Raw genomic sequence first — 18,512 nt, 5'->3', positions numbered from 1 at the left:
CTGGGAAAGGACAGATGCCCCCCTCTCTCCTGATGCCCACAACGGGGCAATCAAGGCCGTCTGGTGCCCTAGAACCAAGAAGGGTGAGGGATTAGGTCCTAGGACCCACAATAAATACTGTATTTGTATTTACTTAGGTCAAGCAAATAACAGCTACGTCAACATAGAAAACATTTCTTCCCTCTCCCAGCCAGTCCCTTTCAAAGGTAACCACTCTTCCGACCGCTATCAGCATTTAGTTTCGCCCATGTTCAGTTGCATATAAGTGGTTTCATACCATGTATGTATTTGTGTGTGTGTCTGGCTTCTGTAACTCAAGAGTATGTTTATATCATTTATCCGCGTTACTGCTTGTCACATGGGGTGTGCCTTTTCATCGCTGTGTAGCATTCCACTGAATGGCAATGCAACCTTTTATCCATCCGATAGTTGGTGGATGTCTGGGTTGTTTCTGTTTGGGCTGTGCGTAAAGCTGCTGTGAACATTTGTGTACAATTTTTTTAGGTTATACATAAACACTCATTTCTGTAGAATATCTATCTATCTATATATCTATATAGATATATATGATATATATATATATATATATATATATAGATAGATATGATAGGTATCTATATCTATATCTATATATCCTGGAGTAAAACTCCTTGGTCAGATGGTAAGCACTTTATTGTAGTCATTCTAACACACAACAATGTCCTATACATCATTCTATGTTATGTTATGTTTTATGTTATGTTATGTTATATGGATTATCTCAAATCATCATGCCAAGCCTATCATTGTTCCCACTTTCTGAGTGAATAACCAGAGGCCTTGGGAGGTCAAGCCACTTGCCTAAGGTCCCTTGGCCCGTGTAGAGTAAAGAGATCCACACTCAACACTCTGGGTTTCTGTTTCCTGGTTCTGGCTGGATGTGCTGAACTAGGCCCCGTTCTCACTCTGTCACCTACCAAGTCAGCGTTTAGGGGCACAGTCCCCCTGGGCCAGGTGTGATTGTAGTATTTCATTAAGAGTCCCCTCTGGGTCTGGGTGTGCACCCTCACTCAATCCGACACCCCTTTGTGTACTATGTTGATTATCATTATTATTAGTAGTATTAGTATTATTTTAACAAATAGCAAGCTACTTGAACCAGTGACAAAGGATTTTATTCTTCTCCACGGAGGAAAGATTTCCAAAGCTGCAATGGACAGACTCAGAACCACAAGGAGGGGCCCCTTGGGAACCTGCCTTCTGGTATTCATGCCTTTGTGTAGTCCCCTCCCCTGGGGTGTGGGTGGGCTCTGGGACTGGCTTTTAACCAGTACAATATGCAGAGAGGGTGGGATGTGTAAGACTTGCTTGCCCACCTTGATGGAGTAAGTAGCCGTGCTGGGGAGGCCCATATGGCTAGGTTCTCAGGGCAGCTGCTAGGAGTTTAGAACCACCTCTGGCCCATAGTCTGCAAGAGTCTGAGCTTCTAAATCCAACAGGCCACAAGGAACTGAAGTTGGCAGTACCCACATAGCCTTGGAAGCAGACCCTTCCCCGGTCGAGCTTCAGATGAGACTGCAGCCCCGCGAGACCTGAACCGAGGACCCCCCCATTAAGTCATACTCAGATTCCCAACCCACGGGAACTGCGAGATGCTAACTGTGTGTTGTTTGGAGCTGCGACGTCTGTGGTCCCATTCACTACACAATGAGAATGCATGCAAAGGCCTTTTCTCTGCATAGAGGTGCGGATGCAATCAGGAAATCAGATTTGACCAGCCGACTGATCTCGCCCCACTGAAATGCTGGTGGTAGACAGCCACATCCTTTCTAGATGGGGGAAATCTCCCCAGGCCGCTGCTTAAATCCTGTAAGTCACGACCAGCAGATGAAGGCCTTTGCGGCCAGCACCTCATGATGTCTGGGCTGTCCTCCCAGTCTTGGGAAACCACTTTCTCTCTTGTGCATTTGTTGGTTGACTCTTATGTGTGATCAGAAGAGTCCCGAGGACTCCCCAGTGGGCTGCTAGTTGTAGCAACATTTCTTGAGCAAGGGTTCGGCCGAAGGAGTTTCCTAATTCTGTGCTGGGTGTCCACATGGACGGTAGCTCCCTCAGGGACGGAGCAACAGAGATGGGTGCCCAGAGGGGAGAGGTCAGATGCGGGCAACCACCGTCCTAGCACCCGGACCCCGCCGTCGACAGCCCATCCGCCCGAGTTCCTGTCTGCATGTGTCACCTATTTGCATGGGCCACAGTGGTCCCTGGCACTTCCGAGGAGAGGCACGCCAGGCATGTCTTTCCAAGGCCTGTAGGGTAGAAACACTTTGGCCTCCTGTTGCTCCTCACTCTTGTTTAGGAAAATGAAGGCCAGGATGGACAGAGCTACCATGTGTTTGCTTCCTCTCATTCCCATGTAAAGCAGTTTATAAGGAAAGTTCTTCAGAAGAAAATCCAGCTGCCCCTCCCGGCCCCCCCCCCCCCCCACGCCCGCCTCTGTGCACACCTGTTTTTGGACCAAGTTAAAGAAAGGGGAAGGTCATTATCCAGGGAGCCGCTAAAGCTCTCGTTCACAAGGCCAAGCAGAGCATGCCGTCTCTCTGTTTAACGCCGTCCGTGCCCCCCTATGGCTCTCGGGACGAAAACCCAGCTTTTCAGTGCGGGCTCCATGGCCCCGACGTTGGCCCTGGCTCAGGCCTCACCTCCTGGTTCTCCAGCCCTGCTCCTGCTGGGGGCTTCTCCCTAAGCCGCATCTTCCACTAGGAAGCCAGTTTCCTCCCCTTTCTGCTCATCCTTCAGTTCTCAGCTTCCGTGTCGCCTCCTCAGAGAGGCCTTCCTAGATCCACATCTGATTGGGAGTTCCCGTTATAGGCACTCACTCAATTAATGACCAACTGACTGCCAATGACGTCGCCCCCCCCCTACCCCCACCCCCCCACTGCTGGGAGGTTATTCTGTGAAGGTAGGGGGTCTCTACCTGGCTCCCACTTATCATCCCGCTGCTTGGCACACAGTAGGTCCACGGTAGGTCCACAATACGTATTTGCTAAAGAAATGATTGATGGAACGAAGGAATCAGAATACATGAGTGAATGGAGACCACTCAGTCATTTACACTTTAGTGTGAATTTTTTTGTATCTGAGACCTTACTTAGCACCCTGGTGAGATGGGGAGGAGAGCCTTCATCATCCGTCCATCATTAGTCCTAAGCTTTTGGGTTTATGGTGGACTCCGATTCCCTCCAGGGGACTGAGCTCTGCTCTCAGAGAGGTCAGGTCTGGGATGCTGACAGACTCAATGTCAAAGGTTGAATGTCATAGGCTGGCATGGCAGGTGGGGACATGGCTGGCCCCTGGGACAGGAAGAAGAGCTTCAGAACTGGAGTGATGCCAACCCCCAGTGAATGCTTCAGAATTGACGTTAAGAACATGATTGTCTGACGGAGAGCATTCTATACCTGCAAGGCGACAGGATTCTGGGACTTTCTGTGGTCTACGGCCAGACTCCATGCTCAGTTCTTTCCGGAAGCAATTATGTGCCCTGGGGGCCCTGGGAGTATCTGTGGGTGTCCCCTGTAACTCCAGCCAGCAGAGTCTTACAAAAAGGCACATCGGATGGCATCACTCTTGTCTTTGAAACCTGCCACCGGCTTCCCCAAAAGTACTTCAGTTCCCCTCCCAGGCCCTGCATGGTCTCGCCCCCTGACCTCTCTAGCCGGCTCTCCCTCTTCTCCTTTCTCTATGGGCTGCCCGTTGGCTCAGCTGATCCGACCCGTTTCTAATCTGGAATCCTCCCATGTGCTGACTTCCTGCACAACGTCAAGGCCTGAACTGAAGCTTCCAGGGTGACCTAGCAGAAGGCTTCTCACACGTTCGCGTGCCCGGAAATCGCTTGGGTATCGTGTCACGGTGCGGCTGCTGCCTCTGTGGCTGGGGGTGGGGCCTGAGGTTCCAACGTTTCAGTGGAGGCAGCCCCTGGGAGCCCGTGAGAAATGCAGACGCCCAGGCCCTGCCCCGGACCTCATCTGAACTTGAATCTGCACGTTGCCGTCAGCTCACCAGCTGCGAGTTCTGGTGTAGAGCAACTCTTAGGGGCACGCGACCACCTTTCTGGTGGCTCCTGGGGATCCTCTTGGTTCGGGGTGACACCAGGCCTGGCCCAGGCACCATGATTTTTGTTACTGAGTCTGGCCTGTTGGAATCTATCTATACCCATGAGCTCGGACAAAATGAGACCAGTCCGGCCCGCCCGCCGTGGGTCAGTGGTTGAGTGTTGACCTATGAACCAGGAGGTCACGGTTTGATTCCTGGTCAGAGCACATGCCCAGGTTGCGGGCTCGGTCCCCAGTGGGGGGCGTGCAGGGGGCAGCTGATCGATGATTCTCTCTCATCGTTGATATTTCTCTTTCTCTCTCCCTCTCCCTTCCTTTCTGAACTCAATAAAAAAAAATAATAATAATGAGACCAGTCCGGGAGCTACTGCCCTCAATGGGGAGAGAAGAAACAGAACTGGCTGAGACAAGAACAAGGAGGGGTGCTGACAGGTGGGGGTGGGTTCCCCGAGGGCCGGCAGCCCACACGGCATGCCCCCAAACGCCCTGCGCTGGTTAAGTGTCAGGGGAGATCGCCAGGACTTTTCTTAGCAGAGCCCGGTGGCCTTTCTCCAGTTGGTCTTGATGACATTTCCCAGCTGAGTGGGCCATGCCCTTTCTGACAGGATCTCGGACGGAAGGCCACCAGGTTACGGGGAACTTGGCAAGGCAGGAAAATCCTGGCCTTTTGTGACCTGTGTATCCAGAGGTCATCTTCTCACTCCTAGAGAGGGAGAGTGGGTGGGCTCCCCAGTCCCACGGGAAAGCCACGGCCGCCCTGGGTGTCTGAGGATTCGGGGCAGCCCACTCTCCCGAGGTCACCGCTGGCCCTCACTTCCTGCCTCTGCGGAGCTCTTGTTCTCCAGGTCATAGCGCTGTCCCTTTGTGGCTGGCGGACATCCCAGCGTGGGGTCTGGCTCCCTACCTCCCCTGCCACCCACCTCACAGCCCCCACAAATCCGAGTCACGATGTTGGAAGCGTCACCAGAGTAGCATGACGTTGGCGTGCAGACCAGCCAACTTAAAATGGCACAGGAGATAAAAGAACAGACTTATTCCTGAATGTTCTCTGGCCCACCCCACCCTGCAGGGGTTTGCACTGGCTACCCATCCCCCGAGTTCCTGGCCTTGGGCCATCTCATTGGTCTCTCTCTTACTTCCTCACTCAAATTCTCCTCCCAGCCTTCCACTCGGCAAAGAAGTTCCTCTATCTCCAGCCCCAGGCCTGACGCTCCCAGACCCACCTCTGCAGAGCCCAAGGGCATCATGCTTTCAGCTGCTGGAGAGCTTTCTGGACCATTAGCAGCAGCAGGGACCTGCAGGTGGTGAGGGCCCGCCCTTTACCGGGACGCACCCTCTGCAGCGGGCACTTGTGGTTTCCAATCGCATTTTCTTCTCTCTTTAGAGGAGCTTCTGGTAGAAGGCCGAGTCCCTGAGGCACATGATCGACAATCTTTTATGTCATTCATTCATTCACTTATTCGTTCAACACGTACGTATTGAGCAAGGTCAGTGTGCTGAGTGCAGATGCGGGAGGAACAAAGACAGATGTGCTTGTTTCTAGAAACGTGGTGATGGATGGCTCACTTCACCTGTGACCGTGGTGACAGGGAGAGCGATTAATACTCTAGGTATCGCCTCATACTTATGTAAAAGCCGCTGTGGAGGGGATTCACGACAGGATTAAATAAAGCCAGAGGAGTCCAGCCTCGGGAGGGCCCCAGGGACCAGCTCATCCACGGCGTCACGAGGCAGCGGTGGAAACGGAGGTTTAAAAAGCTTAAGAGACTTGCTTCTAGTTAGTTATTCAGCAATGCCAGACCCAACCGGTCATATCCAGCTGTGCCGTTTCATTCCCAGGACTGGTCTCTCTCCATCATGCCTTGCGTCATGCAGCGATACTCCAATGACAATGAGGATAATAATAATAATGTTGTGGGGTGGTTTTTTTTGGGGGGGGGGTGCTTTCTATGTCCCCGACACTGTCCTAAGTGCTTTCATGTTACCACATTATTCTCATAGAAATCCCAGTAATGCCACTGAGAGAGTGCTGAGGCAAAGAGACATGAAGCAACCGGTTGAAGGTCACACAGCACAGAAGGGTTCTAATTCAGGCCATCTGGTTCCTGGGCCCCACACCCTGAGTCACAACCCTCTACAGCTTCTCTTTCAAGGGGGACTCCCGGACCAGGAGCCCCTGTAGAGGAATTTGTGTCCACTCACATATTTAAAGGGAGGCACTTCTGCATTGAACAGAATTTCAGTGCTATGCAAACCAACGCTTCGATTCTTACCTTTCGGCCGATCTTTTAAAGTGCGGAGTTGCTATGTATAGAGCCGCCTTTAAAGTCTGTAAAGCCCTGCCGTTAAAATAGCATAAAAGCAGTTCATGTGATGTGTGTGACAAGAACGGAAATGTGATCAAAAGATACAGGTGAAATGCGACTGTGGGCCCAGCGCGTTAGAAATGCCTGCAGACTTTACAGAGTGAGAATAAACTCATTCAAACCCCAATTGGGTGTGGTCTTCTTGAGAAGCAACTAGATTTAGGGGACTGCTCCCCCCCTCCCCCCCAATCAAGTGTCTCTTAGCAGGGATTGGATTAAATATTGTAATTAATCAAGTAAGGTCAAGCATATTTACTGGTCAAAAATCTTCTAATTGGAGCCCTGCCAGCGTGGCTCAGTGGTCGAGCATCAACCTTTGAACCAGGAGGTCACAGTTCAATTCCTGGTCAGGGCACATGCCTGGATTGTGGGCTCCATCCCCAGAGTGGGGCATGCAGGAGGCAGCTGATCAATGATTCTCTCTCATCATTGATGTTTCTATCTCTTTCTCCCCTCCCTTCCTTCCTGATATCAATAAAAAAAAAATGTTTTTAAAGATCTTCTAATTGGAGTCTTAGGAGTTGACTTTTCCCACGTATGCTTAATTTCCAGAATAACCCTCCCATCAGCCCCACCCCCAGGTTTGACAGTCCAGGGATTTCTCACTGTGAGTTGGAAGTCCCAGTAAAACCCAGAATCTGCAACACGTAAGGCCAGTGAGTTCAGTGAGTTTTCTAGTTAGCTTTTCCCCTGGAAGCTCCTGTCAAAATTAACCCTGGAGCCCTAGCCGGTTTGGCTCCGTGAACAGAGCATCAGCCTGCAGACTGAAGGGTCCCAGGTTCGATTCAAGTCAAGGGCACATACCTCAGTTGCAGGCTCCCGGCCCTGGTTGGGGGCATGCGAGAGGCAACCAATTGATGTGTCTCTCTCATCGCTGTTTCTCTCTCTCTCCCGCTCCCTTCTACACTCTCTCTCTAAAAAAAAGAAAACAATGGAAAAAATATAATCGGGCGAGGATTAAAAAAAACCAAAACCAAATGAACCCCGGAGAGTATAAACGTGAATGAGTCCATCTCAGCAACACCTGCCCTAGTCAAGGGAAGTGCTAGGAAAGAGAACATTCAAAGTGTGGAGTTTTGTCTATTAACACAAGCAGCGTGGGCCCGAAAAGCCATTTAAATCATCTGGGGGAGGCGGAGGGAGGACACTCATTTCCAAGGGAGCTTTGCTGGCTGAGTACAAATGGGTGGCTGTTTATTTTCTCTCCTCCCTGTGAAGGCTGTGATGATGACTGGCTGGGGATGGTGTTTAGCAACCGGATCCAGCAGGTCAGTCATGACAACTTCATCATTGTCATTCCTGCCTTTTGTTTGCGGCCAACACAGAACTGTTCAGCCTTAAGAGAGTCCAGGGCAAGACAGAGAAGGGGGTGGGGAGGGGAGAGGTGGAGAAAGTGAGAGAGCAAAGGAGAGAGACAGGGAATCAAGGCTGGCACACTCGTAATCCCCTTGGGGGGCCCCCGTCAGCTGACTTCAGTGGTGGAGGGGGATCCACGTTTGGACTCCCTGGTTTTCCTTCTAAAAGGGCAATTGCTCGTGTTTATGAAGGCTAATCACGTTTGCCCATTTGGGTTCCTAGAAATGCCCCAGGGAGCTGTTATTTTTGGTAAGGGGTCTTCCTGCTTCAAGGGTAAAGACTGAATAGTTTCAGTAGCTAGCATGCTAGGGTGAAATAAAGCAAAATAAACAGCGGAAGTGCAGTAGCCTTTGTTGGAGACCTACTGGGTGTCAGCCAAGGTGCACGGTTCTTTTTTGTTTGTTTGTTTGTGGGGTTTTCTTGCTAATCCTCACTCGAGGAAAAATTTTCCATTGATTTTTAGAATGGAAGGGAGGGAGGGAGGGGCAGAGGGAGAGAGAGAGAGAGAGAGAGAGAGAGAGAAATGTGAGAGAGACACATGGATTGGTTGCCTCCTGCACGTGCCCTGACTGGGACTGGGGATTGAACCTGCAACCCAGATACATGCCCTTGACCGGGAATCGTACTCTTCTGTGCACAGGCCAGCACTCTAACCACTGAACGACACAGGCCAGGGTGCAAGGTGCATTTGTACATGTTTTCTCTCCTCTGTCTTTTCAACAGCCCTGGGGGTAGTGGCCTCATTCCCACTGTGGTAAAGAGAACAGTGAAGCCCAGAGATATAATAGGTTGCCTCTGAGATCACCCAGCTAGTCCAGAGCAGAGCAGGGATTCAAATTCAGGTGCGTCTCCTGTCCCAGTCTTACTACACCATGCTGCAAACCCCCAAAACAAACAACCTCCCCCCCCCCAACAAAACAAAAAAGAAAAAACCCACCCCCACCAAAAAAAATTCTTAACGGATCAAAGAGGCAAGTTTAAACATCTCGGCATTTGGAAGGCCACAAAAAGGCAGGCAGGCGTATGTATGTATTTGATGATCTGATCATGACAAAGATGGAATGAGAAAAAGACATACTGAAAGAAACTGCATTAATGAAATCATTAAATGTGTTACAGGATTTTTGGGGAACTTACCCTTCCTCCTGGGGTGCTCCTTGACAAGACATTCTGTGTTCCTGTTTTTAGGCAAAAGAGAAGAAAAAAAAAAGTGGGTGGGAGTTGAAAGCTTGATATTTGGCTCATGCAAATCAAAGTCTTGGTCTCCTTCCAGTATTTCCGTGCTCCTTGGTCATGTAGAGTTTCTGCTGCCCAACCACACTCCTTCGACGCATGCTCTTCCTTCTCCTACCCCGCTTGTTTTTTTCCGGATAACTTGACTAACGCCGTGAATCTTGAAAAATGTCTGGTAAAACTGGCCAATTGTGGTGGCAGGCACACAGGGGACAGATGGGGGGGAGAAGCAGGGGGTTTGGTGTTGTGAGAGAGGGAGAGAGAGAGAGAACAAAGGAGGGTAGGGTTCTTGCCATGACCAAATCAGGCTGCTCCCCTCCTGCTGGGGTATGACATGGAATGCCCAAAATTCAACTTGAACGTTTCCGGTGAACCTTCTAAGCAATGGACACAACACGTCCTCAAGTCCTGGTGCCATCTAGGCTCGTGGCGCAATGGGATCAAGGCGGATGAATGAAAGGGATTTAAAAACATTAATCCATTCCCAGCTCAGGTCTCCGGAAGGCTTCTGGGTGTCCTGTCACAGCAGTCCAGTGTGCCGCATGGGCTCCGAACGTGTGCCAGGGTGTACACCGCTGTGGAAAAGCAAGAAGCCGATGAAAACCCCGGGCCCACGTGGGGAGTGGTGACCAGACTCTGAGAATGCGGATCAGGAAGCTGGAAATTCCCTCTTGCCTTGGCGTTTCGGCTTCTGGCTTTTCCACTTCCCTAAGTCGCCCCTGTGGTGCTCAGCAGCGCTCCCCAATTGTCCAGACCTGGGAACCACAAGGGCAGGAGGACCAGGTCGAATTCTCAGAGGCCACTTAGGACCCCAACGCACACCCCTCGCCAGGCCCCAGTGCAGCCGGCAGCTCCTCCATCAGGGGAACCCCTAAGGGCAGCGCGGCTCCCAGTGGGTAGCTCTCCCCCCACGTTGCCCGGCTGGGCATGAAACGAGCAAACTTTCTCCAGCTGTTGGGTTTCTCTTTGCTGAGTTGACACTGGGGATGTTCAGGGTCAGGAGTGGGTTCGGGGGCGCTGTTTAGGGGCGACCTTGACCTGGGCTTCAGCATCACCCGCGGGGACATTGCTGGGGCCGCCGCAGACCTCCTGGAGGAAGGCGGATTGGACTCCCCAGTTCGAGAGCCGCCGTGTCCGGGGCACAGAGACCTCCCCCGGCCCCTCGGGTCGTGGGCCTCGGTCCCGCGCACGTGGCCCTGGGGGCGGGGGTGGAGGGTGGGGGCGTGTTGGATGAAAGGGGCGTGAGAGCCAGAGGCGGGGGGCGGGAAGTCGGGAGGAGGGGGAGGAGAGGAAGTCCCTCGTGGCCACCCCAAGGGGAGGGCGGGACGGTGCCTGCGGGGACTCGGTGGGGAGGCGCGGGGAGGAGGGCCCGGGGTCAGTCCGGGCGCCGAGGGGCACCGACTGCGGGGCGCGCGCTCTCCGAGCCGACCCCTCGCGGAAGGGGCGGGGACCGGGGCGCGCGGGGGGCGGGGCGGGGTGACCCCGCGGGCGCGAGGCAGCGGCGCGCGCCGGGCACTGAGCGGGGCGCGGGGGGGGGCGCGCGCGCGGGGAGGGGGACGCGCAGGCGGGAGCGCGCGGGGGGGCTGCCCCGGGGCGGCCCCCCCACGTCGGGGCGCGGCGGGCGGCGGCGGCGGGAGCGCGTCCCGTCCGGGTCCCGAGGAGCCGCCGCCGCCGCCGCTGCCGGTCGCCAACATGGCGGACCTCGAGGCCGTGCTGGCCGATGTCAGCTACCTGATGGCGATGGAGAAGAGCAAGGCGACCCCGGCCGCCCGCGCCAGCAAGAGGATCGTCCTGCCCGAGCCCAGGTACCGGCTCCCCGGGCCCGCGCGGCCGGCCCCCCGCGGCCGCCAGCGACCCCCTGCGTCCGGGAAGGTCGGGCGCCCGGCTGCTGCCGCCCCGCGACTTTGGGGAGCGGGCGCTGCGGGGCGGGCCTCGCGGTTCCTGGGGTCCCCGTCTGGGAAACGGGGCCGCGGAGGGCCGTTGGGACTCGGGGAGAGCGCGCCGCCAAGCGCCCCGCGCGCACCGAGCGGGCGCCCCAGCGAGGGGCTGCGGGAGGCGGTGGTGACTTCGCTGGGGCAGCTCCGGACTGGCCGCCCCTTCTGTCCCGTCCCTGTCGCAGTCCAGCCCGATCTGGGTCCATCCCCCTGTGCTCCCCGTCCCCTTGCTGTGGCTCCCTCCGGCCCCCTCCCTGTCACTCCCGGGGTCCCCCTTCCAGCTCCATCCTCCCAGCCCCCGCGGGGCTCCTGCGCCGGGAGCGCAGGTGGAGTGAGTGCCTTTTGTCCCAGGTACTTCGGCCGCAGTTGGCAGTGCGTGTTCCCCGGCAGCTTCCATAGTCCCGTGGCCCTCCTTTCCCTCTTCTCTGCGGCCCCCGCAGGAATGAGAGGCTTGTGACCCATCAGTTTTCTTGTGGGCGCTGAGTGTGTCCCCCGAGCGGCTCCCCTCAACTTGCAGACCTGCGGGTGGCACTTTGCTAAAAGGTTGAAATCGGATTCCCTTAGAATAGCACATGGAAGGGGTGCCTCCGGGCAGGAATTTGTTGTTGAAATGACCAGGGAAGGGCCCTGGGGAATTGACAAGGGGCTTGGTGAGGCCATGACCAAGTTGTCATTTTTTTTTTTCTCGAAAACCATTTATTACTGATGAGCTAGTAAAAAAAAGACTTCACTAGTTCATGTTCTTAGCAGAAAAGATTCTTCAGCAGATGAATTGTGAGTTGCTAACGGCATATCAAAAGCATTCCAGTCGCCTTCTCCCCTCCCCCGGTTTCTTTCCCTAATTAACACCATCCCCAGCCGTACGGGGAATGTGGCTTCTTGACTCTAAGGAGCTCTTGGTGGACTTAGCGATAACAAGGGGCATCGCCTGGGCAGTGAGTTGGAAGCCGTGCCATTTTGTAGGATATTGGAATCTCCACCAAAGCCCTTCTCCCTTGGAGAGCATCAGCCCTGGAAGCATCCTCTGAAGATTGGCTTCAGCGATGCCTTGACATAAGGAAACAAAACCTTTCATTATCAGCCGCTTTGAGTGGGTTGTTGTGAAAAGCCAAATTGTGTAAATGAACACGTGCTTGCTCCCTACCTTGGGCCTCCTGGCCCCGCTGAGCCCAGGCATGGCCTTGGTTTTGCGGGATTGCCCTTTGGAACGCAGTGCCCAGCAGTCAAAAACCCGGGCAAAGTGCAGACCCTTGGGGGCCTTGTGAAATGAACAGCTCCTGTTCCAGACTGGAACCGACCCGAAGCTCATGGACACATCAGCTCTGTTTACAATTTCCGGCAAATGGGAAGGAGACGAAGTAGAACAAGAACCCCTCCAAATCAAACCTGAATTTCATTTTTTTTTCCTTAAAAACGGCGTTTCTCTAAATGTGGTATAAAATGCTGAATTCCTTTTTCTCCCGCCTTCCCCGCTCTTCCTAAAGGGCCCTAAATATTTAGTTCCTCTATATAAATTTAATAAATATGAACTCAGGCAGTTTTTTGGGGGGGGTGAGATATAGAATATTACTAAAATTAGGAACTTCTGCTCTTTTTTTTTCCCCCTCAATGTTTCGAACTTAATGTGACTTCTGCTTTTTATTGTCCTAAGAATGTAGTACGTGTTAGGGTATTCACTTCCTTGTATAAATGTCTTTGTTTAGGTGGCATTCTGTAGCAGGCTTTTTTTTTTTCAAGGCAGAATTAGTGAATGCGAGCATATTTCTTATGATATCTTAGAAATGGGAAACATCTACAGGAGAGTAATTTTAGGAAACAGCTCCTTAGCAATTGATATTCTGTTGCTATTTTTAAAATAGACTCTTGAGTGAGGCAGTTGGGACCTCCTCCAGGGAGCCTCGGTTTTTTTTGTTTGTTTGTTTTGGTGTTTATCTCAGTGGCTTTGGCTTCAGGGCTTTAGATTTGTAATGTGACCCTTTACACCAGTGGTTCCCAACCTTTTTTTTGGCCACGCCCCACCTAAGCATCTCTCAAATCCTGATGCCCTCCCCCCACCCCCCATGACATAGAATTTTTATTATTCAAAAAGTGGACTCCTATTCAGGTGGAGGAAGCCTAAGAGGCCATTAGCTTGGTCTAAACAAGCTTCTGAAGAACAAGGCATCCATGAAAGAGAAAAATAAAAGAACAAAAGGACCGCTGAAGTCCTGAGGAAGACATCACTAAGAAATTGTTAAAAAAAAAAATAAGAAGACTATGAAGTGATACGAAAAAAATAGCAAATAAAGTTTCAAAACACCTACTAGAGAACTGAAATGCATCAATAGGTCACAATACATATTTCTATACTGTATATGAGGCCCCGAGAGCCGTAAGAAATGCAAAAAACTCAGTTAATAACCCATTCTCGAATTGCCCCCCCCTTAAAAATCAAATTGCCCCCCTGTGGGGCATGTGCCCCAGGTTGGGAACCACTGCTTTACACAGTCACCACCACTGCTTGGGCTGAGGTAGGATTCGTTTACAGTGAGATTATCAGGTAAACACATCTTGCAGTTTTTGTCTACCACTGGATGGCAGTTGGCGGCCTACCTGCTGGATTTCGGGGCGGAAGGTTGGGGATTTCTAGATACGGTAAGGAAGTTAACTTCATGTTAAAATGCCTCAGCAGAGTGACTCAGAAAGACTAGTGTGATTTCACTCTTTCTGTAAAGGTTACTGGTCAGATGTTTTTGTGTTTCCTCCTTCATTTTGGAGTGACCCATGTGATCACCCGTCTTTGGTGGAGAGGTTCGATGTGTAGCTTTAGTATCTAAGCGAGAAACATAAAACCAGCCACGGGCTCATCACGGGTGACTTTTTATTTTTTCCAGCGGATGACTTGAAGTCACCACAGTCTTCTGTGCGCTTCCTTATTTTAGGGACTGTGCCTTTCCCTCAGTTTTACAGAAGAAAAGCAACAGAATCTAGCTGTTTTCAATGAAATGCTGGGGCTGCATTCCCTTGCTGTTCAGAGGTGGGGTGGGGGTGGGGGGTGGAAATCTCCGAAAAAATGGAACATTATGCCCAGAGGAGGTGGTACTTGCGTGAGATCGCAAGAGGCATCCGGTTTGTCACGTTGACACATTATTCAATTAATGGACCCATGAGTGTAAAAGCTGACTATTTGTTCAAATCCTAGAGCTGCTTATTTACTGGAACATGTGTTGAGCTGATGAAACCGATAATGGGATCTACTGGGAAGAGTAAACTGATCCAGGGACTCACTGGGCCAGCCCAGAGACAAACACCAGCATGTTAGAAAGGAAATATTTTTATTTAATAGGGTCCGCTTCCTAAGCCAAGGCCTACAGGGGACCAGCATCTTAAGTAAGGCCTGAAATGATCAAGGCAGCTTTTGCTTTAGGTGCGTTCCTCTTTTAACCCTTTGCGAGAAGAATGAAACTTGGTTGACTGGGACTCCCACATGGTTGCAAGAGATTGAGTGACAGGAAGTTGATCTCTCCCCAGAGGTGTCATTCCTGCTTATGAAGACATTGAAAATTTTGGATCATCAGTTGCAAAGCTTATCCTTTCAAAGCATTCGTACAATATGATAGGAAGGCCTGAAAACAACTTTTTTTTTAAAAATATATTTTTATTGGCTTCAGAGAGGAAGGGAGAGGGAGAGAGAGAGAAAAACATCAATGAGAGAGAATCATCTATTGGCTGCCTCCTGCACGCCCCCTACTGGGGACTGAGCCCGCAACCCTGGCATGTGCCCTTGACCAGAATCGAACCTGGGACCCTTCAGTCCACAGGCCGATGCTCTATCCACTGAGCCCAACCAGCTAGGGCTGAAAACAACATCTTAAAGACAGTCCCTAAAGAGATTTGTCGGATTGTTGATCACATTCATTCTGTAGCTGGTTGTAGAGCCATTTCTCTGAGCCACCCAAAGGGGGCGCTCTGAGGAATCCGACCTAGACCCCAGCCCTTTCCTTCACGGGGCTCACAGCCTAGGCAGCGGTTCTCAATCTGTGGGTCGCGGCCCCTTTGGCGGTGGTCGAAGGACCCTTTCACAGGGGTCGCCTAAGACCATCCTGCATATCAGATATTTACATGACGATTCATAACAGTAGCAACATTATAGTTATGAAGTAGCAACGAAAATAATTTTATGGTTGGGTCACAACATGAGGAACTGTATTTAAAGGGCCGGAAGGTTGAGAACCACTGGACTCTAGTGGGAAATGCACAGAGAGTTGAGTGAAGAAAGAGGTTTCCTCCGAAGAAGCTGCTTGAAGATTTTGCAGCAGCTGGACGGCTGTGATGAGTCCGAATTCAGAGAACACATTATGTTGACTCACTGTTTGAACAGTAGGCCGCTCACGAAGGAGCTATCTAGCCATGGTGATGTCAGGTGGGAGTTTGCATCTTCCTGTGTGTGAAACGATTGGGTGGAGAGGGGGCTGCTTTGTTTCTTCGTCTCTGGAAATGGAGTTTCTTCGCTCATTTCCCAAACCCCAATCAATCCCTGAGTGATTGGTGGGTCACTTGAAATAGTCCTGCCTGTTTCTCAGGTTTAGGGAGATTCTCTGCCTGTACTTTCTGTTATACCCCCACCCCCACCCGCCCCAGCCTAACTTGGAGCTGGGAAGTCAGTGTTGGAAGAAAGAATAGCTTCCGGGGAGACAGGACTCTGTTGTTGCTGGGGGCCTGTCTGTGGATTACCCAGCGGTGACAGTCTTGCTTCTTTTTCACGAAGGGACAGACGTAATTTGTACCCTCCGGTCATCATTTCATTCTCGGTCAGAGCTGATTTGTGCCATGGACTCGCCGATGTAAGCGCTGGGTGTAGCTGTCTGTTCTCAGAAATAGACGTTCCAGGGCCGTCAGCCTGGGGCCTGGAGGCGGCCCCCAGAACCCGGCGCTGTGGATGGGCAGCCCACTTAGATCCCTGGGAGGCCCAGGCAGGCCCATCTGTGCTGGGCAGACGTCGCAGGCTCAGCGCCCCCTCAGCGCGCTGCCTTCGGCTTTGCCAAACATCTGTTTGGACCGGGATGGGAACTTCTGGCTCGGGCACCAAAGCTCGCGGAAGGAGAGAGGAGGCCTTCAGCCGTCAGGGGCTGGCCAGCGGGGTGGGGAACTCATTAGACAACAGGCGCTGGGGTCCCTGGAGCCCTGACCAGGGAAGGGAAAGAGAACTTGAACTTCCATGAAGCAGCAGCATAATCACTACCATTTATCAGGAGCTCGCCCTCCACCAGGCCGTTCGCAGATGGGCACCTGGCCTCCCGGGTGTCATCGCGGGAGCAGCAGCAGGTGCCCAGGGAGGTGTACGTGAAAGACCTCTGCCCGGTGCCAGCTGAACGTGGCCCCGGTCTCCCTGAAGCCGCGTTCTTTCTACCTCGCTGTGCCCCCTCTCGGACATGAGCACCCGCCCCTCTTATTTTGCAAGGAATGGACAGAATAGCGATCCTTTGTGTTTGTTTGTGTGTCTGGGGAGAAGTCACGTTCCGGCGTCTCCAGCAGCGACGGGCGCAGCGTTTGCAAAGTGCGGACGGTCCTGGGATAGAGCGGCTGCTCCCCCCGGGCCCACGCGAGCAGTAATTATGACTAAGTGAATAAGCAGTTTGTTCCTTATTTCCCATGAGGAGCGTGAGGGTTAAACGCCTGTTCTGTTTAACACAAAAAGTGCAATCTTGCTGCTCTTAATGAGAAGTTGTATAACAGGCCGCCTTCTCCCCCCCCCCCCCCCCGACCCCCCTCCGGCCTCCAAATAATATTTCCACAACTAAGAAAAGAGGGCAGCTCAGGCTCCTCCCCGCCCCCTGCCCCCGAAATCCCCGTTCCTGGGAAAAAAGGTGAAAGGGCAAGACGGCATTTTTGTCTTTTCTTTGCCATAAAAAATCGCTTTCCATTCAAATAACCGTCCTTCGTGACGAAAGCCGTGCATCGGAGGCTGCTGCGGGGGAAACTGTACCGTGTGCAGGGCGGTGCTGTCTGGCCCTGTGCTCCGGGCCCTGGCCCTGGGGAAATGGGAATGATTTAGTTAGCCTCTTTTACTTGATTATGAAGTCCTCGGTATGGGAGGTAATTTGCATGCTAATGAGGCTGGATGTCCCAGACCTGCCTCTTCTGCTTCTATTTCTCCCTCCTCTATTCCTCTCTGTTTTTATCATTGATTAGAAGTCAGAACCCCTGGGCCTGTGTTTGATTGCTTCTGGGGTCTCCAGCGCAGGAGACCTGACACCGCGGCTCCTCGCTCACATCCCGTGAGCGTTCCTTCCGACTTGGGGAGTCTTCTCCGAGGTCAGCTAGGCTCCGGCGTCAGCGTTGGGGGTAAACATATCCCAGTACTTGGTCCAGGACGTTATAGGCAAAGCCCGCCAGAGGAGACAGCGAAAACAGTCTTGCAGCTTCTAGACCCTGTGAGTGGTGGTTGGTCACCGTCCGCCTAGACCAGTGATGGCGAACCTGTGACACGCGTGTCAGAGGTGACACGCGAACTCATTTTTTGGGTTGATTTTTCTTTGTTAAATGGCATTTAGATATGTAACATAAATATCAAAAATATAAGTCTTTGTTTTACTATGGGTTGCAGATATCAAAAAATTTCTGTATGGGACACGGCACCCAGAGTTAAGTTAGGGTTTTTTCAAAATGCTGACACGCCAAGCTCAAAAGGTTCGCCATCACTGTCCTAGACCCAGCCTTGGGCCTGCACTCTCGTTTGCTGCCATTTCCTTTTTCCAGGGTCTCCGGAGCCGGAAAAGGCGATTATGTGAAAGTAGCCGGGACAGACCTTCACCCTTAGTGAACGTGAAGGCCCTCTATCATCGCTGGCCCCTCGTTGTCCTGTGTCCTCTCCACTGTACGATGTCGTACTACAATAAAAGAGAAAGTTCTAGATTAGGAGCCAGGAAACACGGGCCTGGTATAACTGGCAACTTGCCACAGGGTCTCGGTAAGTCACTTCCATTTCCCATCGGTGCAGTGCGAGAGCCATTCATTTCTGATCCTAAAATGTCCCAGTAAAAATCTCAGCCTCCCGGGAGCCTTTTCCATCCATGCCATGTGTTGGTAAACAGGAGAGAGGCCTGATTTCAGACACAGATAACTCAAGAGAAAATGATTGCAGGGCGTATTAAAAGATGTTTTTCTTTTCACGGCACCATGGGGTGGTGGTGGTTGGGATTATGCAGTACAAGATGTAACGCCTTCAGAAAGCACAGCATGGTAGGTATGAGGCCGTGTTGCACGGAGACCCTTGTGCCATGCGCTCTGAGGGACAGGTGCAGGAGGCAGGACTTCTGGACAGTTGAATTGTTGACAGGACAGGGAAGCGCAAATGTTGACCTTAGACCCGTAGTAGGTGCATTTTCCAGATTTCTTCTAGATTTTCTTCCTCTAGCTCTGTTGTGGCTATGTGTCTAGAACAGCGTTGGGCAAACTACGGCCCGCGGGCCGGATCCGGCCCGTTTGAAATGAATAAAACTAAAAAAAAAAAAAAAAAAAAAGACCGTACCCTTTTATGTAATGATGTTTACTTT

At 52.1% G+C, this 18,512-nt stretch overlaps 1 protein-coding gene across 6 annotated transcripts in view; it reads left to right on the top strand.

The window, feature by feature from the left end:
- Positions 1–10,636: 10,636 nt before the first annotated feature.
- GRK3 (G protein-coupled receptor kinase 3) overlaps positions 10,637–18,512 on the top strand; it is a 79,023-nt gene continuing 71,147 nt past the window's right edge. For 2 of the 6 annotated variants that reach the window (XM_036353920.1, XM_036353925.1), the window contains exon 1: positions 10,638–10,848. In XM_036353920.1, coding sequence (XP_036209813.1) covers positions 10,736–10,848 — 113 coding nt within the window. In that variant the 5' untranslated portion in view covers positions 10,638–10,735. Of the gene's footprint in view, positions 10,849–18,512 lie in introns of all 6 variants that reach the window. The other 4 variants (XM_036353924.1, XM_036353918.1, XM_036353919.1 and 1 more) reach the window with 4 other exon arrangements.

This window comes from Myotis myotis, unplaced genomic scaffold (genome assembly GCF_014108235.1).
Source record: "Myotis myotis isolate mMyoMyo1 unplaced genomic scaffold, mMyoMyo1.p scaffold_m19_p_20, whole genome shotgun sequence".
NCBI lineage: Eukaryota > Metazoa > Chordata > Mammalia > Chiroptera > Vespertilionidae > Myotis > Myotis myotis.
Note: the sequence above shows the minus strand (reverse complement) of the source record. Positions and strands in the feature narration are given on the sequence as shown.